Below are 21,187 nucleotides of genomic sequence, written 5' to 3' on the forward strand. Positions count from 1 at the left end.
CTGTTCACACGGTATGGTTCAGTTGCAAAATGGCCCTGAGGTAGATGCTACAAACACCCTGTTTTGCAGTGGAGTGCACAAGGGAAACGTTTGGGTTGCCTTGGCAGGTGGAGGAGCCAAATATAGGAAGCAGCAGGGAAAAGGGGGGGCAAAGAAAGAGAAGGAAAAATAGATTGCACTAAAAACAAGTAAGCAAATAGCAGGTATAAGTCAACATACACATTTATGTGCACATCTAAGATTCTCCCTGCGTGGTAAGCTCACACACACAGCACAATGTGGCACGAAGCAAGAGCTGAGGGAAGCTGCAATTGAGCAAAGGCAGACGGTAATTACAAGTGGGCAAACTCCAAACAGAGGCAAGTTCTCCCGACATGGGTCGTGGAGGAAAAGCAAATGACAGTTTTCACGTCTGTCTCAGAGGAACACTGAGCACCTGCCCAGAGGGAGAAAAAATCTTCCACTCATTCATTGTACAATTCAAAGAACCAAGGTATACACATAGACATGTATCTGTCCACATGCATACGTCCCTATAAATGCACACACATGCATTCACACCCATCTGCATATGTATGGATGTGTGTACGTGTGTGAATATTTATTGTATCTTAGAAATGTCATGTCACATGAGAGTCACACATGTATTGAGCAAGAAAAAGAATAAAGAAGCAGAGAGCATATTCTTACTTACAGTGTCCCACATCACTATGTACACATCTGTACTGAATGAATTATTAACGTGCTGAGTAATATAAAGATTGATAAAGTCACAGAAGTGGTGATACAGGTTAACACCTAGCAAGAGAAAAGAGAAATACATGTTAATTAGCCCTGAGGAACAAATGATTAAACAATTTTTATTCTGCTCTACCCCATGTTTCTATAGTGTGATGGACTTTTAGCTGAAATATATGGGGGGAAAAAATGAGTTTTCCAAACATGAAAACTCTACCTCAGGTAGTCTTCAATTCACAGATTGATAGGGTTTAAAAATTCTTTAACATTATTTACAAATTGGGGATGCAATTTCCCACATATACCAAACCAAGTAACAAGTGAGCAAGTTCCCAGAAAAAAAAAATTATAATAACAAGCCTATTTAGCTCAAAATGGGATAGAACTGTAGGACCATGAAGACTAATTGTTATTTCTTACCAGTTATTTATTTTTTTAAATCAATTAAGCAACACCTACTTATCATGGACATGATGATGACAATAGCAATGGTTAATTTGGGTAATTTTCATTCCTGTCTCTTTTTTTCCTACTTGATCACTACTTACAGCATTGCTTGTTAGGAAAACATTAACCACGCATCACTTAATAGAGCTGAACATCTCATGTTCTAATTGAAAAAGCACAAACTTTGGAGTCAGAAGAATCAGGCTGACTCTCAGCTCAGCCACTCACAAGTTCCCAGAGATGCTTGTGAAGACCCTAAGCTAAAGCTCTAGCTTCTCTACTAGAAATAGGAAATCACTATACTTAAGTGCCAGCTTTGTTAAGAGAAATCCAAAGATAATATACCTTTAAGTACCCAGCCCTGTGCCCGGCACATACTGAAACCTTAATGAAGACTATCTGGATCCTGCTGGGCCGGATGGAGCGGAAGGGAGGCCTGCACCACTATTTCTAAGTTCATGAGCTGTCATTAAAAAGAAACCAAACACACGCTCGCTCGGCTTAGATATCCAGGACCCAATACTCAACTTGGAAACATGCAAATCTAAACCAGATGAGATTCCAAGAACTGACATTTAAGACATGCACTTCAAAGGAGGGAAAATGCTGGTTAAAAGATTAACAGTGACTCTCAAAAGCAGAAATCATAAAATATTCTGACTTTATTCCCACAGTGAATAATAACGTTGTGTGCCAGAACATAGGAGATGAAAATTACTGTTTATGTAAGTCAAGTCATTGTGCTGTACACCCTAAATGTCTACAGTGCTGTGTGTCAATTATATCTCAATACAGCAGAAAGGAAAAATAAAAAGCCTCAGCTCATTTTAGACTGGTTATTTCAGATGAATGTTGGAGGGATTCCTTTTTTCACTCAGAAAAATCTTGGCAAAGAGCAAACTTTCAAATTAACATGAAAAAGAAAATTCTGTTATACAACACACCTCCTTTCCCCAGGCTAGCTAGCACACAGCACACATTAGCTCTCTCCTGTGCCAGTCAGCAAGTTCATGACACTTATCAAAGATTGCAGCATGCACAAAATAGAGCTTGGTGCTACAAGAATTTATAAATGAGGGAGAAAATGCAAGTTCCTTCCTCAAGAAATATGCCCCCTAATGAGTCTTTTCTGTAGAATAATATGCAAAGAAAAACTGGATGACAGCATAAGTTAGAAGAAAAAAGTAGAGTTATGAATATAGGAAAGAAACGGCACATGTCTATGTAAGCCCTGCATTCCTACTTTACATACTTTATTGTGTAATTATCCACATAAATTTAACAGTTCACAAAATCCAACTCTTTTACAGACAGATCAGTGTTTTCTTGGCCCCTTTTAATTTGCATATTTTAAAAATGAGTCAGGACCTTGGACACAGCACTTTTACTTGCTCCTATTTCAAAAACCTAAACTTGTCTCATTTCAGAACCTATTACTGTGTAATGTAAGAATTATGACTTCTGAAGGCAGAGCACATTAAAATATGATCAATAAATTACAGTAATTCTGAAATATTCGTGGCAGAGGGCTCTATTTCAGCATAAGCCAGCCTCTCATGAATTTTGAAACCGCGTGGCATGGTAACCTTATAATGAAAGAGAGAAGGCAGCACGATTCATGTTTCTCCTCTGCAGGGCAACTAGTTCATAAAGTTAAAGCCGTGCTTGCAAATTGAGAGTTAGAAGCTATAGGCATTAAGTGGGAAAATTATTTGATTTTAGGAAGAGTGAAATGAAATAGGGTCACTGATATCAAGGGGTTTTAACATAGAGCCAGAAAGCCATTAAGGAGATGCCTTAGGAACATCCTCGCCAGTGGAAGCATGAACTTTTGAACTGGGCGAATATCATCCCAAGGACTAGGTACCAAAGACTCAGCCTGAACACCAGCAACTTGCTCTACTAAGAGGCTTTGCTTAGTGACAGCCTGAGCAGCCAAACATTCAGTTAAGACTAGTTTTCTGCCACAAAGCCTATCAAAAATTCTTTGTAAAAGACACAAACAAACATTGTCTTTGGTCTTTAAATGCCCTTGACACAGTTGTTCTCTGGAAGGATGCTCCTTGGGTTGGTGCCCAAATCTGTGTTCCTCAAGCTGTGATTCTGAGACCCCAAGTAAATGCTGCTATTTTATTTTAGCTCTGCCTCTGCTCTCAGTTGACGACTTTCACTTTTTTTCCAAGAACACACCACACTGCTAACTTCCAGAGGTATGTTAAGTTCACTTCAGTCATGGAAATGGTATCAGAAAGTCCGCCGCAAGAGCTTGTGGGCATTCCTTTCCCACTCACAGTATACACATGGCTTTTATTTTTAAGGAATTTAAGATGCAAATCTAAATCAAGTCATTAGAGAAACTAGAGGGGGTAAATTTAGCTATAAAATGTGTATATATATATATATATCCCTTCTCTCAGCTTTTAATATTGATTGAGACATTTGATACTAATATGCAGGTTTCTTCTAAAATGCCAAAGGTATTACATAATGGAAAGTTCAAACTAGTTCACTTCTTCAAAGAAAGCAGAAAGCAAATCTACAATTCAATGTCATACTACTTCCCCAAAACTCTGGGGAAATCACTACATACATACATCAAGAAAGGAACAAAGCCTCACTAACCAACAAATAAATAACAAATTAACTTCTCACCTGCATCCAATTTCATGAAGTAGGTTGGTTTTTCAATGACAATGTCACACTGAGCATCTTCTATTGGTCTGAAGTTGAGCTGAGTATAGCTCTGTAGCTCAGCAAACCTGGAATTATGAATCGGAAGATGCTTTCAAAATGATCCTTCTAAACTCCCTACCGCAACACTGTAACTGACGATCTGTTCATGAGAGAGATTTTATGTCTAGCCTGTGCACTTAGGAGAATCCGTGGAACTTCTCAAAACTTACTAGCATTTATATAATGTCACACAACATGTACACAACTGTTGGTGGCAGTCCACAGCTCTGCATCCAGGTGGAGCCTCAGCCCACAGTCCTCATTAGTTGGGCTCTGCAGACCCAATCTTTTTCCAACCCCTGGAATCTACACTAGGAACCTTAGGTGGTTACCAGGCAGAACTGGACTGGGTCCCAGTGAAACACCGGACTTGGTCTGATTTAAGCTGATGTGGGTTTAGTGCAAGGTCTTAGATGAAATAAATTTGCTTAGTAAAGGCTAATTGCTAATGGCAATCTCAGAAGAAAAAAACACAAAAATTAATGGGCATGGATCAAAGCATTTAGGAGCTATAGCCCCAAGACTCCTGTCTTAGGATAAGTTGGTCAAGGAGTGGGTTAGACAACAGTAGGCCACCTGCCTACCTCAAGAAAATTTCCATGCAACACAATACTGAAAAAACACCACACAACCTTCAGCGAGCAGCACAACCCTTCTAGGCATTAGTTTGGCTCTGCCAGACCCCAACTCTTAGCTAAAAATAAACAAATAAGCAAACAAATGAATTGACTAATAAATAAATAAATAATAAATATGGGATCCTTAAAATCTAGAATTAAGAGTACCACTTTCTGGCACTCCTGCTTGTTCTTCTTGCCTAAGAACAGTCCTAGAAGCTACAAATATCTACAAAAATGGCAAAACGTTACTAAGCATTTTTGTGTCCTAAGAACTTGGTTTCCTAACCAGCAGGTTGGAGGGCCCAGAACATGTCCAGACAGAAATGCAGGTTATACCCCATTTGTGGCTAGGGCTCTACCAAATTGCTGCCAGAACTCAGAGGAGTTACCACCTAGACTCACAAAGACCAATATGAGGACTGTTTCAATTAGAGAAGATCAATTAAGGAGGCTGCTTAAAAGCAAGGCTTCCAAATCAAACATAATAATGTACCTACTTTAACTAGTACGCAGGAGCCTCCAAACGGCTTCAGAATTCCAAAACAGCTTCACTGAAAGATTTCAATGTGGTAAAAGGCTAATGGAAAATCAAACGTGGAAGAGATAAACCTAAAAACAAAAGGCTCTAAGACTGACGCGACTCTTACTGCTTCCCTCTAGCGTCCTTTACTTCAGTACTCATTCTAGGAATCCTCTGCCTCAGTTGCTTTTCCACTCGACAAAGATTCCATGACCATATACAAAAGTGCACCGAGTTAATGGCCGGCCTTACAGACACCCTCCCCAACCTTCCCACCCCACCTACCTCCCAGGGCTGGCGGGACGCTAAGAGGTTTTCCAGTAAACTGCCATGTTAGTTTCTTAAACATCCAAGGAAAACTAAAATTTAAACATCAAAATAAAAGAAAAAAGTTGCCAAATCCTGGTAAATTCAGAACCGCAGATGGGATCCTGGAAAAACTAGCAGAAAAAGCGAGATAAGGGTGAGAATGGCTGCCTGGATCTGTCCATGGTACCCAGCAGAGAAAGAGGAGAATAAAATATCTTTGGGGAGCCCTCTTGAGTCCAGCTGTTGAATACTCCCAGAAATATTTACTATTTATCCTAGCTAGAAACTACAAGGTAGATCTGTGGTCAGAAATTGGCCAAATTGCATAGCCTGATGAATATATATATTTGGCCATCTCTGCTAAGCTAAAATAAAGCTGTGTATCCAGAGAGAAAGAAAGACCTTCTAAAACCCTGAAGGATTTATGGGTGGGTCAACCTATGATGTCATTTAAGTTGCAGACCAAATCTTTAAGGAACTGAAAGCAACTGTCTTTATCTTACAAATTTTTGCGAGACTAGAAATGCAGTATGAAGTTCTCTGATTGCTTTTAACCAATCCCCAGACCTCCCCTATTTATCATAAAAGGCTTTCAACTTGCATTCTTCTCTGTGCTTTGGATATGTAAATGTTAAAGTACAAACTTTAGGGAGGTAATCTGCATCAGAAGAAGCACAAAAGAAGGAAAGTGATTTGGAATTTGGGCTAATGGGGAATCACTTGTCCAGAAGGTCTCAGCGTCTGCATGTTTATATGTGTCTCTATAGATGTGTGGTACTTTCTGCCTCTGATTGTACTGCCAAAATTAATTTGTAAAAGAGCTCTATTTAATTGGCTTGAAGAAAATCAAGCACTTAAAAGAATTAAATATTCATAAAAATTCTCAAAAGTATAATAGAAACTAACCCAACTGTTTTCAGGTTCACGTGAGCTGGGATAATCCTTGGCAAATAAAAGCTAATTTAAGTTTGGGTTGATTACATCAGGTATGTCCTCAGAGTTAACAGCTTTAAATATAATGCAGACATACAACTTCTATTCTAGCTTGGTTTACTGGTTGAGGAGGTTCATGTTATCTCACAAAAATTTGTGAGTAAGAAAAAGAGTTTGGGATGATGGCTGACTTTGTCTAACATCTCATAAAGTTTTCTGTGTGTGGTCTAAATGTAATTGTTAGAAAACAGTGAAGAGCACAGATGTAAGTAGAATAAAAAGCTTTAGGTGAATTTCTATAATAGTTACCCCAAATCTTTTTGGTAACCTGAAACCGCAAAGTTTGCTAAGTTAAATGATAAGTTATATTTACTGGATATCCAGATCATTTACAGATCACAAGATAAAATACTGAAATATTAGTTACTGAACATAGACATCCACTTCTTGCTTCCTTTTATAGAAAAACTAAAGCGAAATTAAAATCTGATTTTCTGTTAAAAGGCCAGTTTTCTTGGCTTACTGGTCTGCTCGATAAGAAATTGTAAAATGTTTTTCTTTATATCTTAAAGTAATCTTTCTAGAAAGCAAAGCTTTTGTTTATCAAAATAATTTCTCATACTTCATATTATTTTTATTATCTGGTCTTTGATTATTTAAGAAAGTTGAATCTTCTCTATTAAAACTGCCAACGTTTTTTATTTTCATTTTCTACCACTACTTAACTTTCTGTATTTACCTGTGGAGTCTTTAATTGTCTCTATAGTTAAATAGATAACTAAGAAAAGTTTTACAGTGATTTATAATCTCATCTGACCAAGGGTTTTCAAAACTTTTGATATTTTTGACAAAATTCCCAAAAATCAAATTCTAAATAGTCTTTTTGACCTTGAACTAAGTCTGGGATTTTTCAGAGGACCCTTGAAACATCTCAGAAAAACTGTTCTCTCCTTATAAAAAAAAGAGGTATCAAACTGATTAGGCTTATTTGATAAGTTAAATTTTATAAGAAGCATCTTCAAATAAGAAATAATATTAAGTCATATTTATGTTTTATTTGTATAGGTATACAGTAGATGCCCTTTTTTGTGTTTTTGCTTTTCAGTTACTCACAGTCAATTGTGGTCTGGAAGTGGAGGACCCTCCTTCTGACAAATTGTCAGAAGGTCAGTAATAGCCCAACACTCAGTCACAATGTCTGTGTCATTCACCTCACTTCATTTCATCACACAGGCATTTTTACCATCTCGCACCATTACTAGAAGGGTGAGTACTGCACAATAAGATATTTTGAGAGAGACCAGATTCACATAACTTTTATTACAGTATATTGCTATAATTGTTCTACTTTACTATTGTTAGTAATCTCTTATCGTACTTAATTTATAAATTAAACTCTCCTGGGAGTTCCTTTCTATTGCTAGATAGAATTGCTGCCCAATTCATGAATTGTTGAATAAAGCATGAATTAGGTATTCAAATTTACTCATCTGAATTGTTTTTTCAAGTGCATATGGCAAGATTATTATCCTGAGGATTTGCTTGGCATGAATGTGTGACTTTAATATTAACATTACCTAAGAGTATCCTATGTGACTTGTGACATAGTGATGTATAAGATATATATATATATATTTGGTTTTCATTCCCATTTCTGGCACAGAGCTCCCAAAACTCTTGGAATTTCCTAAGTGAAGAGAGCCATAAGTGTCTTTAGTTATATTAATAAGTTAACTTTTGGACCACCCCTAAGGATGGGGGCTGCTTACCAACCATGTGATTAGAGGGTTGGAACTTTTAGTCCCACCCCCCAACCTCTGGGAAGAGGAAAGGAGCTGGAGGTTCAGTCAGTTGCCAACGGCCAATGATCTAATTAATCATGCCTATGTAATGAAGCCTCCATAAAACTGAAAAGGAGGGTGTTTGGAGAGCTTCTGGGTTGGGGAACATATGGTGATTTGGGGAGAGTGGGGTGCCTAGAGACGTCATGGAAGGTGTGTCCTTTCTCCATACCTAGTCCTATGCATCTCTTCCATCTGGCTGTTCCTCAGTTATATCATTTTATAAAACTGATAATCTAGTAAGTAAAATGTTTCTAAAAGTTTTGAGGGCTGCTCTAGTGAATTAACCAAATCTAAGGGGCAGATCGCTGGAAGCTTCAATCTGTAGCCAATTAGTCAGAAACCCTGGATAGATAGCAATGGAATTAAGCTGAAAGAATTTTTTTATGTTGAGAGATAGTAACTGCACTAGTTGGGGTGAGAATTTAATAATGTTTATAACTGTTGAACTACTGTGTTGTATACTTGAAACTAATAAAATATTGTATATCAACTATACTTTAATAAAAAAAAATAAAGTTAAAAAAACAACAACAAAAAAGAATTGAGTTGAATGACAGGACACCCAGCTGGTGTCAGAGAATTACTTGGTGGTATTAAAAAACCCACCATACACTTTGGAACTGGATACTTCAGCTTAGCCTATAAGGGTAGCATGAGAGTTTCTTTGGGATGACAGAACTTATCTGTATTCTGACTGTAGTCATGGTTACAAGCACCTAGATACGTGATATAATTTCATAGAATCTACATTAAAAAAAAGAAAGAGTGCATGTAAGCCTGGTGAGATTCAAATGTGTTTATAGTACCAATACCACTTTCCTGGTTTTGATCATTGTACTACAGTTTTGTAAGATGTCATCGCTAGAGGACCCTGGGGTAAGGGTAGCATGGGACTCCAAATTTTAAAGCTATTTTTAAATTTCTGTGAGTCCAAGATTATTTTTAGATATAGTTTTTTAAAGTACCCTAATCCCTTAATTTCTAGCGATGGAAAATTTCTTCATAACCATAAAACTGGTTTAATATTAAAAATGTTTTAGATCAAAGTGCATTCCCCAATTTAAATAAAGTTCAAAAAGCTCCTCAATGGTGTTGAAAGTCAGCATTATGGGTGTGGATAATGGGCTGTGTCGGACCTGGGCATGAGTCACACAGGCAGGCTCATTTTTTCATGATCCAAACTGTATACTTCTCTATATTCTTGTTATGTACTTCAATAAGTGTGTATTTCTTTTAAAAAATATGTTCCCCCAAAACATGGTGATTATGAGGAGTTAGTAAAAGTAATTTTTGAACTGATTTTTTTCTTTCATTAGCAAACACTAAGCACAATATTATACTTCCTAATTTATTGTAAACACATATAATTCAGATACAACTGACCGGTTCTGTAGCCATTGCTCCCCAGAACTCCTGCCGAATTATTGACAAATGAATTAAGTCATTGAAAAACCCTACCAAAATCTGCACATGCCAGGAATAAAGGTAAATATTTTTAAAACATGGTCAGGTTGTTTTTTAAACCTTACCAAGACTGCAGAGGACTTTTGCGCTGACCTTCAGACATCAATGTACGAATGTCAAGTTTACAATGTCCTCCAATTTCACCACTCTGCAAAAAATCTTCCTTAAATCTGGTGGATGACAAAAAATTAAGCTGAGTTTGAAAAATTGTATCATGACTCAAGCACATGGGATGTAATCAAGGTAGTTTACCAATTTCCCAGATCAGTTTTTCATTGGCATTTAATTCTTTATAATACAGTATTTCAAATATATACAAAAGTAGCTGAATGGTAGAGAAGCCCAAAAGACCCATCATCTAGCTTCCCAATGACCAACTTGTGGCTAGTCTGGGTCTTCCATCCCCCACCCACTCTCAACCTCATTGCCATATTACTATCAATCAAATCCAAGGCCTAGCCCTGACCCAGAAAATAGTGCAGAATTTCCATTAAATTTTAACATCAGCCACTTAAGTACCTGTCGTGGTTTCTCTTGATGTTTCTTAAATCAAGATAAAGATTGGCTGCTCGGCAATACTGGAGATAACGGGAACAAACCAGACTTGAGTCATTCTGAAACAGGTAAAATAAAAAGAAAAATAATAATACCTACTATTAATATTTTGAGAACATACCCAGGCTTGCTAGACACATTGGCAATGCACACCTTCAGGTTCACACCCCACAGTGTGATGTGGAAGCTTCTCAAAGATTGCTTCTGTTTAAGGATTTTTTTCCCCTCCCCAGCAGACTCTGGCCAAGCACAGTGTTGTCATATTGATTTTTAGGTTACTATGAAGACCTCCCAAATATTCTTTTTATAGCAACCTCAAATTTTAAAGCCAAGGGCTGCACATGTGGTTCATTTCAGTCCTCTTAAAAAAAAAAAAAAGCACTCAGAGCTCTCACTATCCCACAGCTATGTGAAAAGCCCATTTTTCAAAGATGAGCCACACGAAAGAAGGTCGAGAGATTTTAAAATGCAAGGTGGAAAGGGCAGTTTGCCAGTTTTAATAAGAGGTACTTTCAGCAAGCCCTACAAATTGTGAGAGTGCCTGTCTCGACAGCAACATGAGGCAGTGTATTTTTAACCACTGAAATAGAGGAGTTTAAGAGTCAGCTATCAGAGCCTATTTCTATTTCTCCCAACCTGATTTGTGCAAAAGAGGCAAAGTTCCAAAAACTTTTACCTGCATTCCATTTTATTTATAGACTCAAATGGCCTTTGGTTGTTTCTCCCATAACTCCCCATGAACACAAGACCTTAATCTTGACTCAGATGGTGTCTTAGAATCCATAGCTGATAACGGATCATACTGTGAGCACAAAACATATCAAGGTAGACCTTGGCCAGGAAAGCATTCTACAAAACTGCTTGGAAGAGGTGTGCCAGGTGGGGCTGTGGTTCTTCCTTCACACTTGCCATGTGAACAGCTACTCTGGCCCACGTGTGCGCCATGCAGCAGGGCCAGTGAATGTTGTATCACACCCCCTCCCGGCTCTATCCTCTTTGCTCGAATTGCTTTAAATTCTAGTATGTGACATCCTCCCGAAGTGCTAGAGAACATATACTCAGTTTTTAAAATGCAACTGAGTAAAAAGAAAAATTTTTTTGTCATTTTCTAGACTTCCTGGGATAATGGTGATTCCTGACAGGTCACAGACTCAGCCAAGGCTCAAAAACACTGGGAGATAATAAACCAGAATCTTAAGTGCTTATAACTCCACAGACCTTTAAAAACTAACACTAAGCCCTTTGCTGGGAGCCAGGCCTTGCAGTGAGCATTTTTATATGTAGAATCTCATTTCATCCTTACAAGCAATGAAACAAGCATAGTCTGAAAGCAGAAGAAACCAAAATGCACAAAGGTTGGGTCCCCTGTCCAGGAATTAAGATTTCAACTCTGAGGTGTGGAGCCTGCTCTTCTACTGACAACCCCAAAACTGCTTCTTGGCAAAGTGTCTGTCTTACCCAGAGAGTACAATGTGGTACAGATGAAAGCAAAGAGAAAAAGGTATGCATTTTAATTTTTGATGTTCAATTCTACATAGCAGCTGTGTGGTCTTAAGAGAAGTTGCTTAGCTTCTCTGAGGATGCTATTTTCCTCTCTGGTCAAATGGCTTCAGTGATGCCTGCCTTTCCTATCTGCAATAATGCTTGTGAGAGTCAAACTAGCTAACATATAGCAAGGCTTTTTGCAAACTATAAAGTCCTCAGCAAACATAAAGCAGCATGGTGGGGGTGTATTATCTGTCACAAACTACTTTTGACAGGATTTGCAAAGATGAAATTTATCAATTTATTTTCTTTAGCATATGTTGGGGAGGAGAATCATAAACCTAGCAATATTTTAACTGCCTCAAAACATGACAGTCTGATACATGTATGAAAATGAGGACATGGCTTCCAAATTAAATAGAAGATCTTGTTTGGGGAACTTAAATACAAGACTAAGTAAATATGTGAGAGTAAGGGATTCCTTTCATAGGGCCATCTATCTTGTTTTTATATTATGATCTAAATTCTATAAGCATTTTAAAATAAACATGCTCAGTTATTAAGGGGCTAAACACCTACTGTATCCATAGGCTGGCAGAGCACATGCAGTTCTTCCAGCCGGTCTCCAGCATACCCAAAGTCAGCTTGTTTCCAGAATATGTCTTGAGCTGATTCAAGGGTGTCTGTCCTATTCGCAAACAAAGGGATTTCATGATATTTTTCATTTCATTTTCTCTGAACTTTGAATTTTCTTCCTAAAGGTTAAATTGCTAGAAGTGTATCATTAACTTTTTTAAATAAACTCTCTTAATTTTCCTAAAACTATCCCTTGCTACATGAAGTTACCAAAATATGTAAGTTACTTACAGACTTAATCCCTTATAATAAAAATACATACAACAGAAACGTATGAAATTAGGGTCATCAGGAATTGAAGGCAATGAACAGTTAATTACTCTATTTTCCCTACTCCATTAACCTTGCATGTATTGAAAATACTAATTATACTTAACTTCCCCTTCCAGAATCAAGAGGACACCATCCATTTATTTTCATAGTGTTTGCTGAGGGAAAATATTTTCTGTGATCCATACTGTTTTCTGCCTCTGGCAGAGGACATGGATATTCAGTGGTTGGGGGAGTTAGTAAAGTTGAATTCATGATTGTGTCATCAAATTAATATCTACAGGAATTACTATCTAAACCCAAAAGTCTACCTGGGAATTGGGGCACCGGTACACATTATAGAGAAAGATGATTTAAAGTCTCCCATCTAGAAACTTACCATCCCACGTCAACGAAGGTGCAAATAGGGTAACCAAACCTGAACTCCGGCTTGCAGGATTTCTCATAACCCCAGCAGTACTTCAGATTTTCCAAGTGTTTCTAGAACATAAAACATGTACATTTAGACTGGTCTCTGTTTTTCTGAGATTTAGAGAGGACTCTTAGATTTTTTCATGAAGAAGACAAATCTTTACAGAACTTTCACTTTTATGTCTTACAATATGTATTCATATAATAAAAATAACTAGAGTAAATAGTAAGACTAGCATTCTCACAGTTCTTAACAAGATAATTAAGATTATCCTTAATCACCACCACCCCACCACCACCATGTATGTCCCCCAGCTGAAAGTCTAGGCTTTACCTAGACTACCAAAGACCATTTGAACTGGAATTTCTTGAAGGAACTCAATGAAACTGCCTCTCTCATTGAGCAAACCAATTATAAAATCAGTCCCTAAAGAGTCATATAAATTGGGACTTCTATCACTGAAAGAATCACACAGTCAATGGAATTGATCAGCAATGTTAACTCCTTAATCAAGGTCACCAGAAACCCCATAAGAAAAGACAGTTCTGCAGCCCATGGGGGTGGGGGGGGGGGGACACACAGCAGCTGTTGTTGGCCAGGGGACTTAGAACACACTTCTGCAAGGCCCCAGGGCAATGCTGGTCTGATTCCCAGGTCTGCTTCTCCTTCTGTGCCCTGGGCCAGCTCCCTGGGAAAGGAAATGTCTCACAATGCCCAGCTTTGATCTCTGAGGCCTTGTAAGACATCTTTAATGGGCTTCAATCTGAGGCCTTTCCAACAACTGTAAAACAGAAGGCAGGCCACAATAACAGTCCCAATTTTGTGGAGACAGGGTGGGGGGTGGGGTGGGGGTGGGTGGAGGTGTTTACTACCAGAATTAAATGCTAAGAGACCCTCCTAAGTGTAGTTCAAGAAAGAAGAGGTGTGAAATTCTTCTAATTGCTTTTAGCTAGATAGTCTTTTCTGCATAAAATCTAATTTACTTCATTTATAGAGTATACAAATAGTACTGGCTGCCTATTTATTTTACTAGTGATTTAGATTTTAAATCTCACTCTTGTTGGTGGGCTACAATTTCAAGCAAAGCTCAGTCATTCAGAAGCATTAGATGAAAAACAAACAATGCCTAACTGACAGCTACAACCAAAAGATGGAATTCTACCTTCAGGTTCAGGTTATAAAGCAGACCTAGTAAACCAGCCTCAACAGCATCCTTTTCAAAATAGAGGAGAAGAAATAACACCTACCTTATAAGGACACTGTGAGTCTTTCTCACAGACCCTGGCAATGTGCCTATTATTGTGGAAAAAGAAGGGCACATGCTCTTCCGGCAGGCGGATGCTGGCGTAGTTAAACAGAGGTCCTCCTGCAACTCCACCAGCCTCTGGGGGAGCCTCATCCTGGCTGCTCAGGGGGATGTCGGGAAGCAATACTCCAAAGACAAGCAGCATTAACATAGCAACCTTTAAAGCTGGAGATCAAGTTGAAAACATCTTTGTTAAGACATAGCCTTTAAAAGTCGAAGGGGTCAAAGGCTATGCATAATTACAACGAACTTTGCTGCATGACTGTGTAACGTTCCTTTACTCAACAAATATTTTTCATGCACCTGTTATGTGTCAGGCAATGTGTCAGGAGCTAGGTATACAGGGGTGTACAAACCAAGAGAGAGCCCTGCTCTCGTGGAGATTTTAACCTGGTGCAAGAGACATAAAAAACAAATACAATAAACAAACAACTTCAGATGACAAGGCCTGCAAATCAAATAAACCAGGGGCCAGCAAACTTTTCCAGTAAAGGGTCAGATAGTGAATATTTTTGGCTTTTCAGGATTGATAGTCTCTGGGGCAACTCCTTAACAATGCCTCTGTCAGGAAAGCAGCCATTGGCTATGCTCAAGTCTGGGAGTGAGTGTACTCTAATACAACTTTATTTACAAAAATGGGAGGAAGGCCTTGACATGACCCAGATTGCTGGTGCCTGACATAAAGTAAGGTTAATATAGTAGACAGCATAGTGTGGTGGGTAGGAACATGGACTCTGAAGCTAGATGAAGTGGCTTGGAATCCAGCTGCAGCTTCCTAGCTGTGTGACCTTGAGCAAGTTACTTAACCCTGCTGTGCCTCAGCTTACCCATCTGTCAAATGGAAATAATAAGCTTTCCTTATAGGGCTGTTGAGTTAAATTATTGGTAAAGTGTTCAAATGTACCTAGCACATCTAATGCTATGTAAGTGCTTAGTAAAGAACTATTGAAAGCCATGTGTGATGGTGGTGGGGAGGGGCTGCTAAATAATATTTGTGCAGAGACTGGAAAGATGAGGAGCAGGGAAAACATGAAGGGAAGGAGAAGAAAACATGATGCAATGCTCTGAGCAAGTGTGTATCTGCTGAATAAAAACTAATAATCACAAGCACACATTAAGTTCACACTACGTGCCAGGTTCTCTTCTACACACCAAGGATGCAGCAATAAATGTGCAGTCAAGAACTAAATGCCTTGCCTTTGCGGAACTTACATTCTAATGGGTACAGTAACTAATCTGTGATAATAATAACTAAGGCCTAGGAAACTCCATGAGTAAAATCCAGTTTGCCTCAGACGCTGTGTGGTTTAAATGCTCCCATGGTGCCTTAGCATTGTGAAAAGATGAAATGGTCACAGACCTTACTCCGTTTCTAATTCACCCATAAGGATTCAATTTCTTGGATCAAATTTCTTCCATGTATTCGAGAAAATAATCATGGTATTTTGGGTTCAACTTTAGTGGTATATTTTCTGTTTGAAAAAGAAGAAAAGAGAGTGCTCTTCCCACCAAATGATAGAGCCATATTACAAATTAGTTGTTCCCGGGCAAGATCTGTGGTCACTGGGGCATACTGGAAAAGCCAGCTTTTAAAATCAGTCTTCACTGAGCATGGGTGATGCAGATGAGGCCTTTCAAGCTAGACTGCTATGTTCAATCAAGCCTAAAGTTCCAAGGTGAAGGGATCGTAACTAAACAGTGGAGACACCTAGAAGAAATCCTTCTCCATCTGGAGTGGTAAACACAGTGGTTTCTCTTTTACCTAGTTGTTAAGACTGTAAGGTTACCTGTCATAAAGGTGATCTGAACTAATATTTTTAATTAGGACTTGTATATAGCAATGAGTTGATACCAACTGTACAAAATTTAAAAAATACATATTAATAGTAACAGTGACTCTACTTACAATGAAAATATTTACCTCTTTAATCCTCAGAACCACACAAAAGCTGTTGTGATGCTTCAGATGCATAAAACCTGTCGAAAGTGAAACATATTATCTTAAGAGGATGCTAAGGTAGACTTTATCATCCAGGTGAAATTTTGAATTAAAGGCTACAATGAGGAAAAAACATAAAGACAGAACCTCTAAGCAGAAGGCCTGGCTCATGGTGCTCTTTCTTTTCCTTAATGAATATCATGTGGCTAAAAGCAAGGGTACAGGTACCAGCCTCAGCACAGGGACACAAACCAGATCCTAAGGGTGAGCAGGAAGGATGCGGCCCACTTCATACAGGTACCAACTGGTACAGCTGGTCACCGCCACACCAAGCCGATAAAACCTTCCTGGGGCAAACAATTTTCCCAGCGCTCACTTACTCAATGAGTGATCCTACTGCTGAGTCCCCCTGCTACCTGAGTCTTACTACTTACTACCGAGGTTCAACACGCAGGCCGTCCTATCGTTTGATTCATCCTTCCCAGCCATTAAGTCGTTATTAGGACCAGGTCCTGACCTTTGGTTATCCAAGTCCATTATCCTTGACTGTGCTTCAGCCATAACTAAACGCACTGATCCATTTTCGGAGTTAACAGTAAAGTCCTGGGAAAAATCTGAACGCTCGGATCAGAAGCCTGGCTTTTTGCGGAAGGCAGGTACCCACTTGCAAAGGCAGAAGGAGGTGGCTGCTGGTGCGTGAAAGCACAACCCGCGGCCCGGCAGAAAGCTTTGCTGGTGTGGAGTCCTCTTGCAAGGCCCCCCCGGGATGGGTGGGTGCACTTCCCCTGGAGATGGAAGCTTTAGCAGCCGAGGTACTTTTTCCTTCAGCACAAAGCCGCCGGCTCTCTCCACGTCTGCCCTCCTTGGCTGGACTTCTTCAGACCTAAAGGGCGGAGATGGAAAGGAAAGGAGAAGCCTGAAAGGTGATGAGAGGTGAAGGCCCGAGGCGGACGGGGACCACAGTGGGTGAGACGGGGCGGCCCTGTGACGGAGCTGGCAAAGTTTAAAGGAGGCAGCTGCCAACAAGAGGCTGAACGCTTCTGGGGCTCGCGACGCCTCCTGCAGGGCTCGGCCCCACCTGTGCCAGAAGCCTCGGGGCCGTCCAAGGGGGTCAGACAGGGCTCGGCCGCCCGCGACGCGGGGGCGGCGGTCCGCCAGCCGCTTTGAAGCGGGGGTCCGGGGGGCGGGGCGGCGAGCGCGCTTCCCCAGCGCCGGTCCTCCCGCCCGGCGCCGCCCCGGCCCGACGCGGGGCGCAGAGGTCCCCGAGGCCGCCCGCCGCCCCGCCCCGGCGCGCCGGCCCCGGGGAACGGCCCCGCCCGGCTCGGGCCAGACAGGCGCGCGGCCGCCGGCGGGAGGGCGTCCAACCCGTGCGCGGCGGCTCGGGGCAGGCCGGGACCCGGAGGCCAGGGCCGGCGCCCCCACGCCCGCCTCCCCGGCCCGCGGGCGGCAGGAGGGCGCGCGCCGCCGGGGGCGGGAGAGGCGCGCACGGCGGGAGGGGGCCGGGAAGCTCCGCGGGTCGCGGACGAGCCCACCTGGAGCCGGGGGGGCTACGGGGAGCAGGAGACCGCCGCTGCTCGGGAGGAGGGAGTCGCCATAACCGGCTGCTGCCGCTCACCGGAAACCTCGGGCGCCGGCGCCGGGCCAGGGGGCGCCAGGGAGCAGCCGCCGCACCTTGGCCTGCGGCGCGCGCCCCGCCGAGGGGCGGCCGCGAAGGTCAGGGTGAGGACCGGGGCCGCGACCTAAGCTCAGCCGGACGGCGGAGCGGGCCGGGGAGGGCCGGCTGCCTCCTGGGAAGAAAGCGATGCTGCGCTGGACACAGGCGGGCTGGAAAACCTGCTGTCCTCTGCATTTCGATCGCGCAGCACTGACGCGATCTTTACTCTTAATTAGGGCAGAAGTTGCCGCCCTTCACATTTGGGGCCTGAATATAATTGGCAGTACCTTCCGGTGGGGAAGATTCTTTGGAGTCCCCACACGTTATACAGTAGTATACTTGCCTGTCTCTGTACCTATCCGAAAACTCACCAAGTTCAAATGCTATACTGTGGAGTTCAATTTTATTGTTTTACCGTTATAATTATTTAAGCTTAATTAATTGAACGCCCATCTTCCACACTGTCTTCTACTCTCGGCACCCTCCGTTCTAGAACGCTGTCCAGAGCATAGTGGGCTTAATTATACTGATTTAACTTGAACTGATTAAATGAAGGTTGATAGTATCAAACCGTATGCTCAGACACATAAAATCACCAGTATTAATATAATCATAAGGAAACACAGGTTTCTCTCTAAAGGCTTACATACTTTCCAAATAAAAATTTTAGATGCCAGTGTTACCTGCATTGTTTTTCAAATAATACCCCCAAAACACATAACATTTAACACATGCCAAGCATTATTCTAAAGCACTTTTTACAGTATTAACTCATGTATTCTTTATGCAAGAGTGAAATATTTAAGATAACAACTGCTCTATTATTTCATACTTTGCCCACCCCATACCATTAAGGGCAGTAATGTTTAAAAGTGCTTTCTCAGCTTGTCACTATTCTATTTTTTGTCTTGTACAGGAAATGTAGTGTTCCTGTTGACTCAAAAAGAATTGTCATTTAAAGTAAGCGTTTAAACATGTTGTTTTGCACTGAGCACTGTGCCAAATATGTATATAGGAGTATTATATATACATACATATGTGTTAATATATTAATATATATATATGGGAAAATACATGAGAAAGGCTTCTAAAGAGTTTAGTCTAACTGCAAGGACACACAAACCCATTAAATTGGTGTGGCATGCACATGTGCAACTTTAGATGGCTGAATATTAAATGTGGTCATTCAGACTCAGATGTAACATGATAGGATTCTGAAAACATGAAATTGAGTTCTATCACACTGCAAGAGCCATTCACAACATAGAATTTCTCCACAAGCTTTCAATGTTGAAATGTCATTTTAAACTTTCCTCAGGTTGACATAACAGTAAACTCAAATGTCTGTTAGTAGGAGACTGAATAAACTATGCTATATCCACACAATGTATCACTATACAGGTGTAAAAAAAGGATACAGAAGTATCTTTACACACTGCAGGATATATTATTGAGAGGAAAAAGGATGTGTAATATGCTATTATTTATGAAGGAAGATAGATACATGTATATATATATAATTTTACAAATATAACATTTAAGATGATTACCTATAGGGGGAAAAAAGGAATATGTAGGGGACAAAGAAGGTGACCTCTCCGGACATAACATTATATATATATATGTAACTTTAGAATCATGTAAATATTTTAATTATAAAACAGTAAGTTTTTAAAAGTAATTCTTGAACACTGAACGTAAAATGGAACTAAATAAATTTAAATGTTATCCAGTTGTGGCAAATTCCACAAGGGAACTCTCCCATGTGACTCTGAAACACAATTTGTACATCCTGGGAGGGATGTACCCTCAGGACTAGAGGAATTACAAAAAAAATCATAATCTGTTTTTGGTAGTCAAATTATTAATATATATATATGGGAAAATGCATGAGAAAGGTTGCTTATCCCAACCAATATTGTTGACAATATTGGTTGGGATAAGCAAAATAGGAGTAATTAAGATACCCCTGAACCTGAGATTTTTGACATGTGATATAACATAAGCCTAATGAAGTTATGTAAAAATCCTGTAGTTCTTAATTTGAATCAGGAGTAACAGTGTGAATTAGCAATATATTTTATCTTTAAAAACAAACCTCTCCTCCATCATCCATTGAAAATACTTAGAAACCAATCAATCCTGTAGCAAGAACCCTGTAGCAGCCTGTGTTTTCTGCAAACCATTTCCCATTATAAGGAACACACGCTCCATAGAAAAGTAGACAATCTTGGGTACCCATAAATAAATGGATAATCTTAGTTATGGAACAGGAAATGTACAAGAACCACCTGAAAGACCTTAGATGAGGCAGGGAAGCAAAGACTATCAAAGGATCATATCAAAAGGACTCAATAACCAATTTGAAAACGCTCCCTCTGTCCAAAGATAGGATAATTTAAAGCATCAATAAAGGTTAACTGTAATCAATTGAGGCACAAATATATTTAAGTATTATATTTAAAAAGGCCCAACCAATCAACAAATATACAAGCCAAAATCTCATTGTTCTCCCTTGATGACAGAAGGAAAAACAACTCAATGTAAAAACTGGTAAACAGAGGAAAACAATCATGCATATTTACTGTCTTTCCTATAGGAATTAAGATGCAACAAGCAAAATAGTTGATGAAGTAAAGTTGCTTTTCATAGAAACATTCCATGCTTATATATGATAATCAAACCGTATATCTGAAATTTTCTTCAAAATAGTCAGTGTGGGTTGAGAGGACGCACAAGTGAACTATAAATCAAAATGGGCCATGAACTGTTGATGGGCCATGAACTGTTGAACACTTAAGAGTATATATAAATGAGTATGTGGGGATTCATAATGTTCTCTTTTGTTTCAAATTTTGCCTAAACCTAACTTTCACATTGCTACAAGTCTGCTAAATGTGTTATAAGATTGCTGCTCATATACTGACATTTTGGATAGCTCACAGAGTGTTAGCAAAATGCGTAACTACTGGCAGAATATAGCTTATTGGTTCTCTGATATATCCAACTGCTTAAACCATAGTTCAAAGGTATTAAGTCTGAAGCATATAAATATATTTTGAAAAAACCTTGATCTTATGCTACAGTTGATCAATCATATGCTTATGATTTTACTGAAAAGCATTAAGACTATATGGAAAAGCACTGTATAGTTAATGGTTCAGAACACGGAATCTGGAGCCAAAGTGCATGAATTACAATTACACCTCTGCCACTTATATGCCATATTACCTTGAGCAAGTTACTTGACCTTTCTTCATTTTAAAAATGGAGATGATAATGAGATCAACTTTACAAGGCTGATTGGAAGACAAAGTGCAAG

General features: G+C 39.9%; 1 protein-coding gene across 8 annotated transcripts in view; it reads right to left on the reverse strand.

The window, feature by feature from the left end:
- The window catches only part of EOGT (EGF domain specific O-linked N-acetylglucosamine transferase), a 33,273-nt gene extending 15,205 nt beyond the window's left edge, over positions 1–18,068 (reverse strand). The window contains exons 1-10 of one of the 8 annotated variants that reach the window (XM_073230885.1): positions 17,827–18,068; positions 16,876–17,094; positions 16,194–16,249; positions 14,214–14,437; positions 12,934–13,034; positions 12,228–12,336; positions 10,128–10,222; positions 9,674–9,778; positions 3,838–3,944; positions 695–798 (exon numbers count right to left, since the gene is read on the reverse strand). In XM_073230885.1, coding sequence (XP_073086986.1) covers positions 695–798; positions 3,838–3,944; positions 9,674–9,778; positions 10,128–10,222; positions 12,228–12,336; positions 12,934–13,034; positions 14,214–14,423 — 831 coding nt within the window. In that variant the 5' untranslated portion in view covers positions 14,424–14,437; positions 16,194–16,249; positions 16,876–17,094; positions 17,827–18,068. The other 7 variants (XM_073230884.1, XM_037019247.2, XM_037019244.2 and 4 more) reach the window with 7 other exon arrangements.
- Between the last annotated feature and the right edge of the window lie 3,119 nt (positions 18,069–21,187).

This window comes from Manis javanica, chromosome 3 (genome assembly GCF_040802235.1).
Source record: "Manis javanica isolate MJ-LG chromosome 3, MJ_LKY, whole genome shotgun sequence".
NCBI classification, from domain to species: Eukaryota; Metazoa; Chordata; class Mammalia; order Pholidota; family Manidae; genus Manis; species Manis javanica.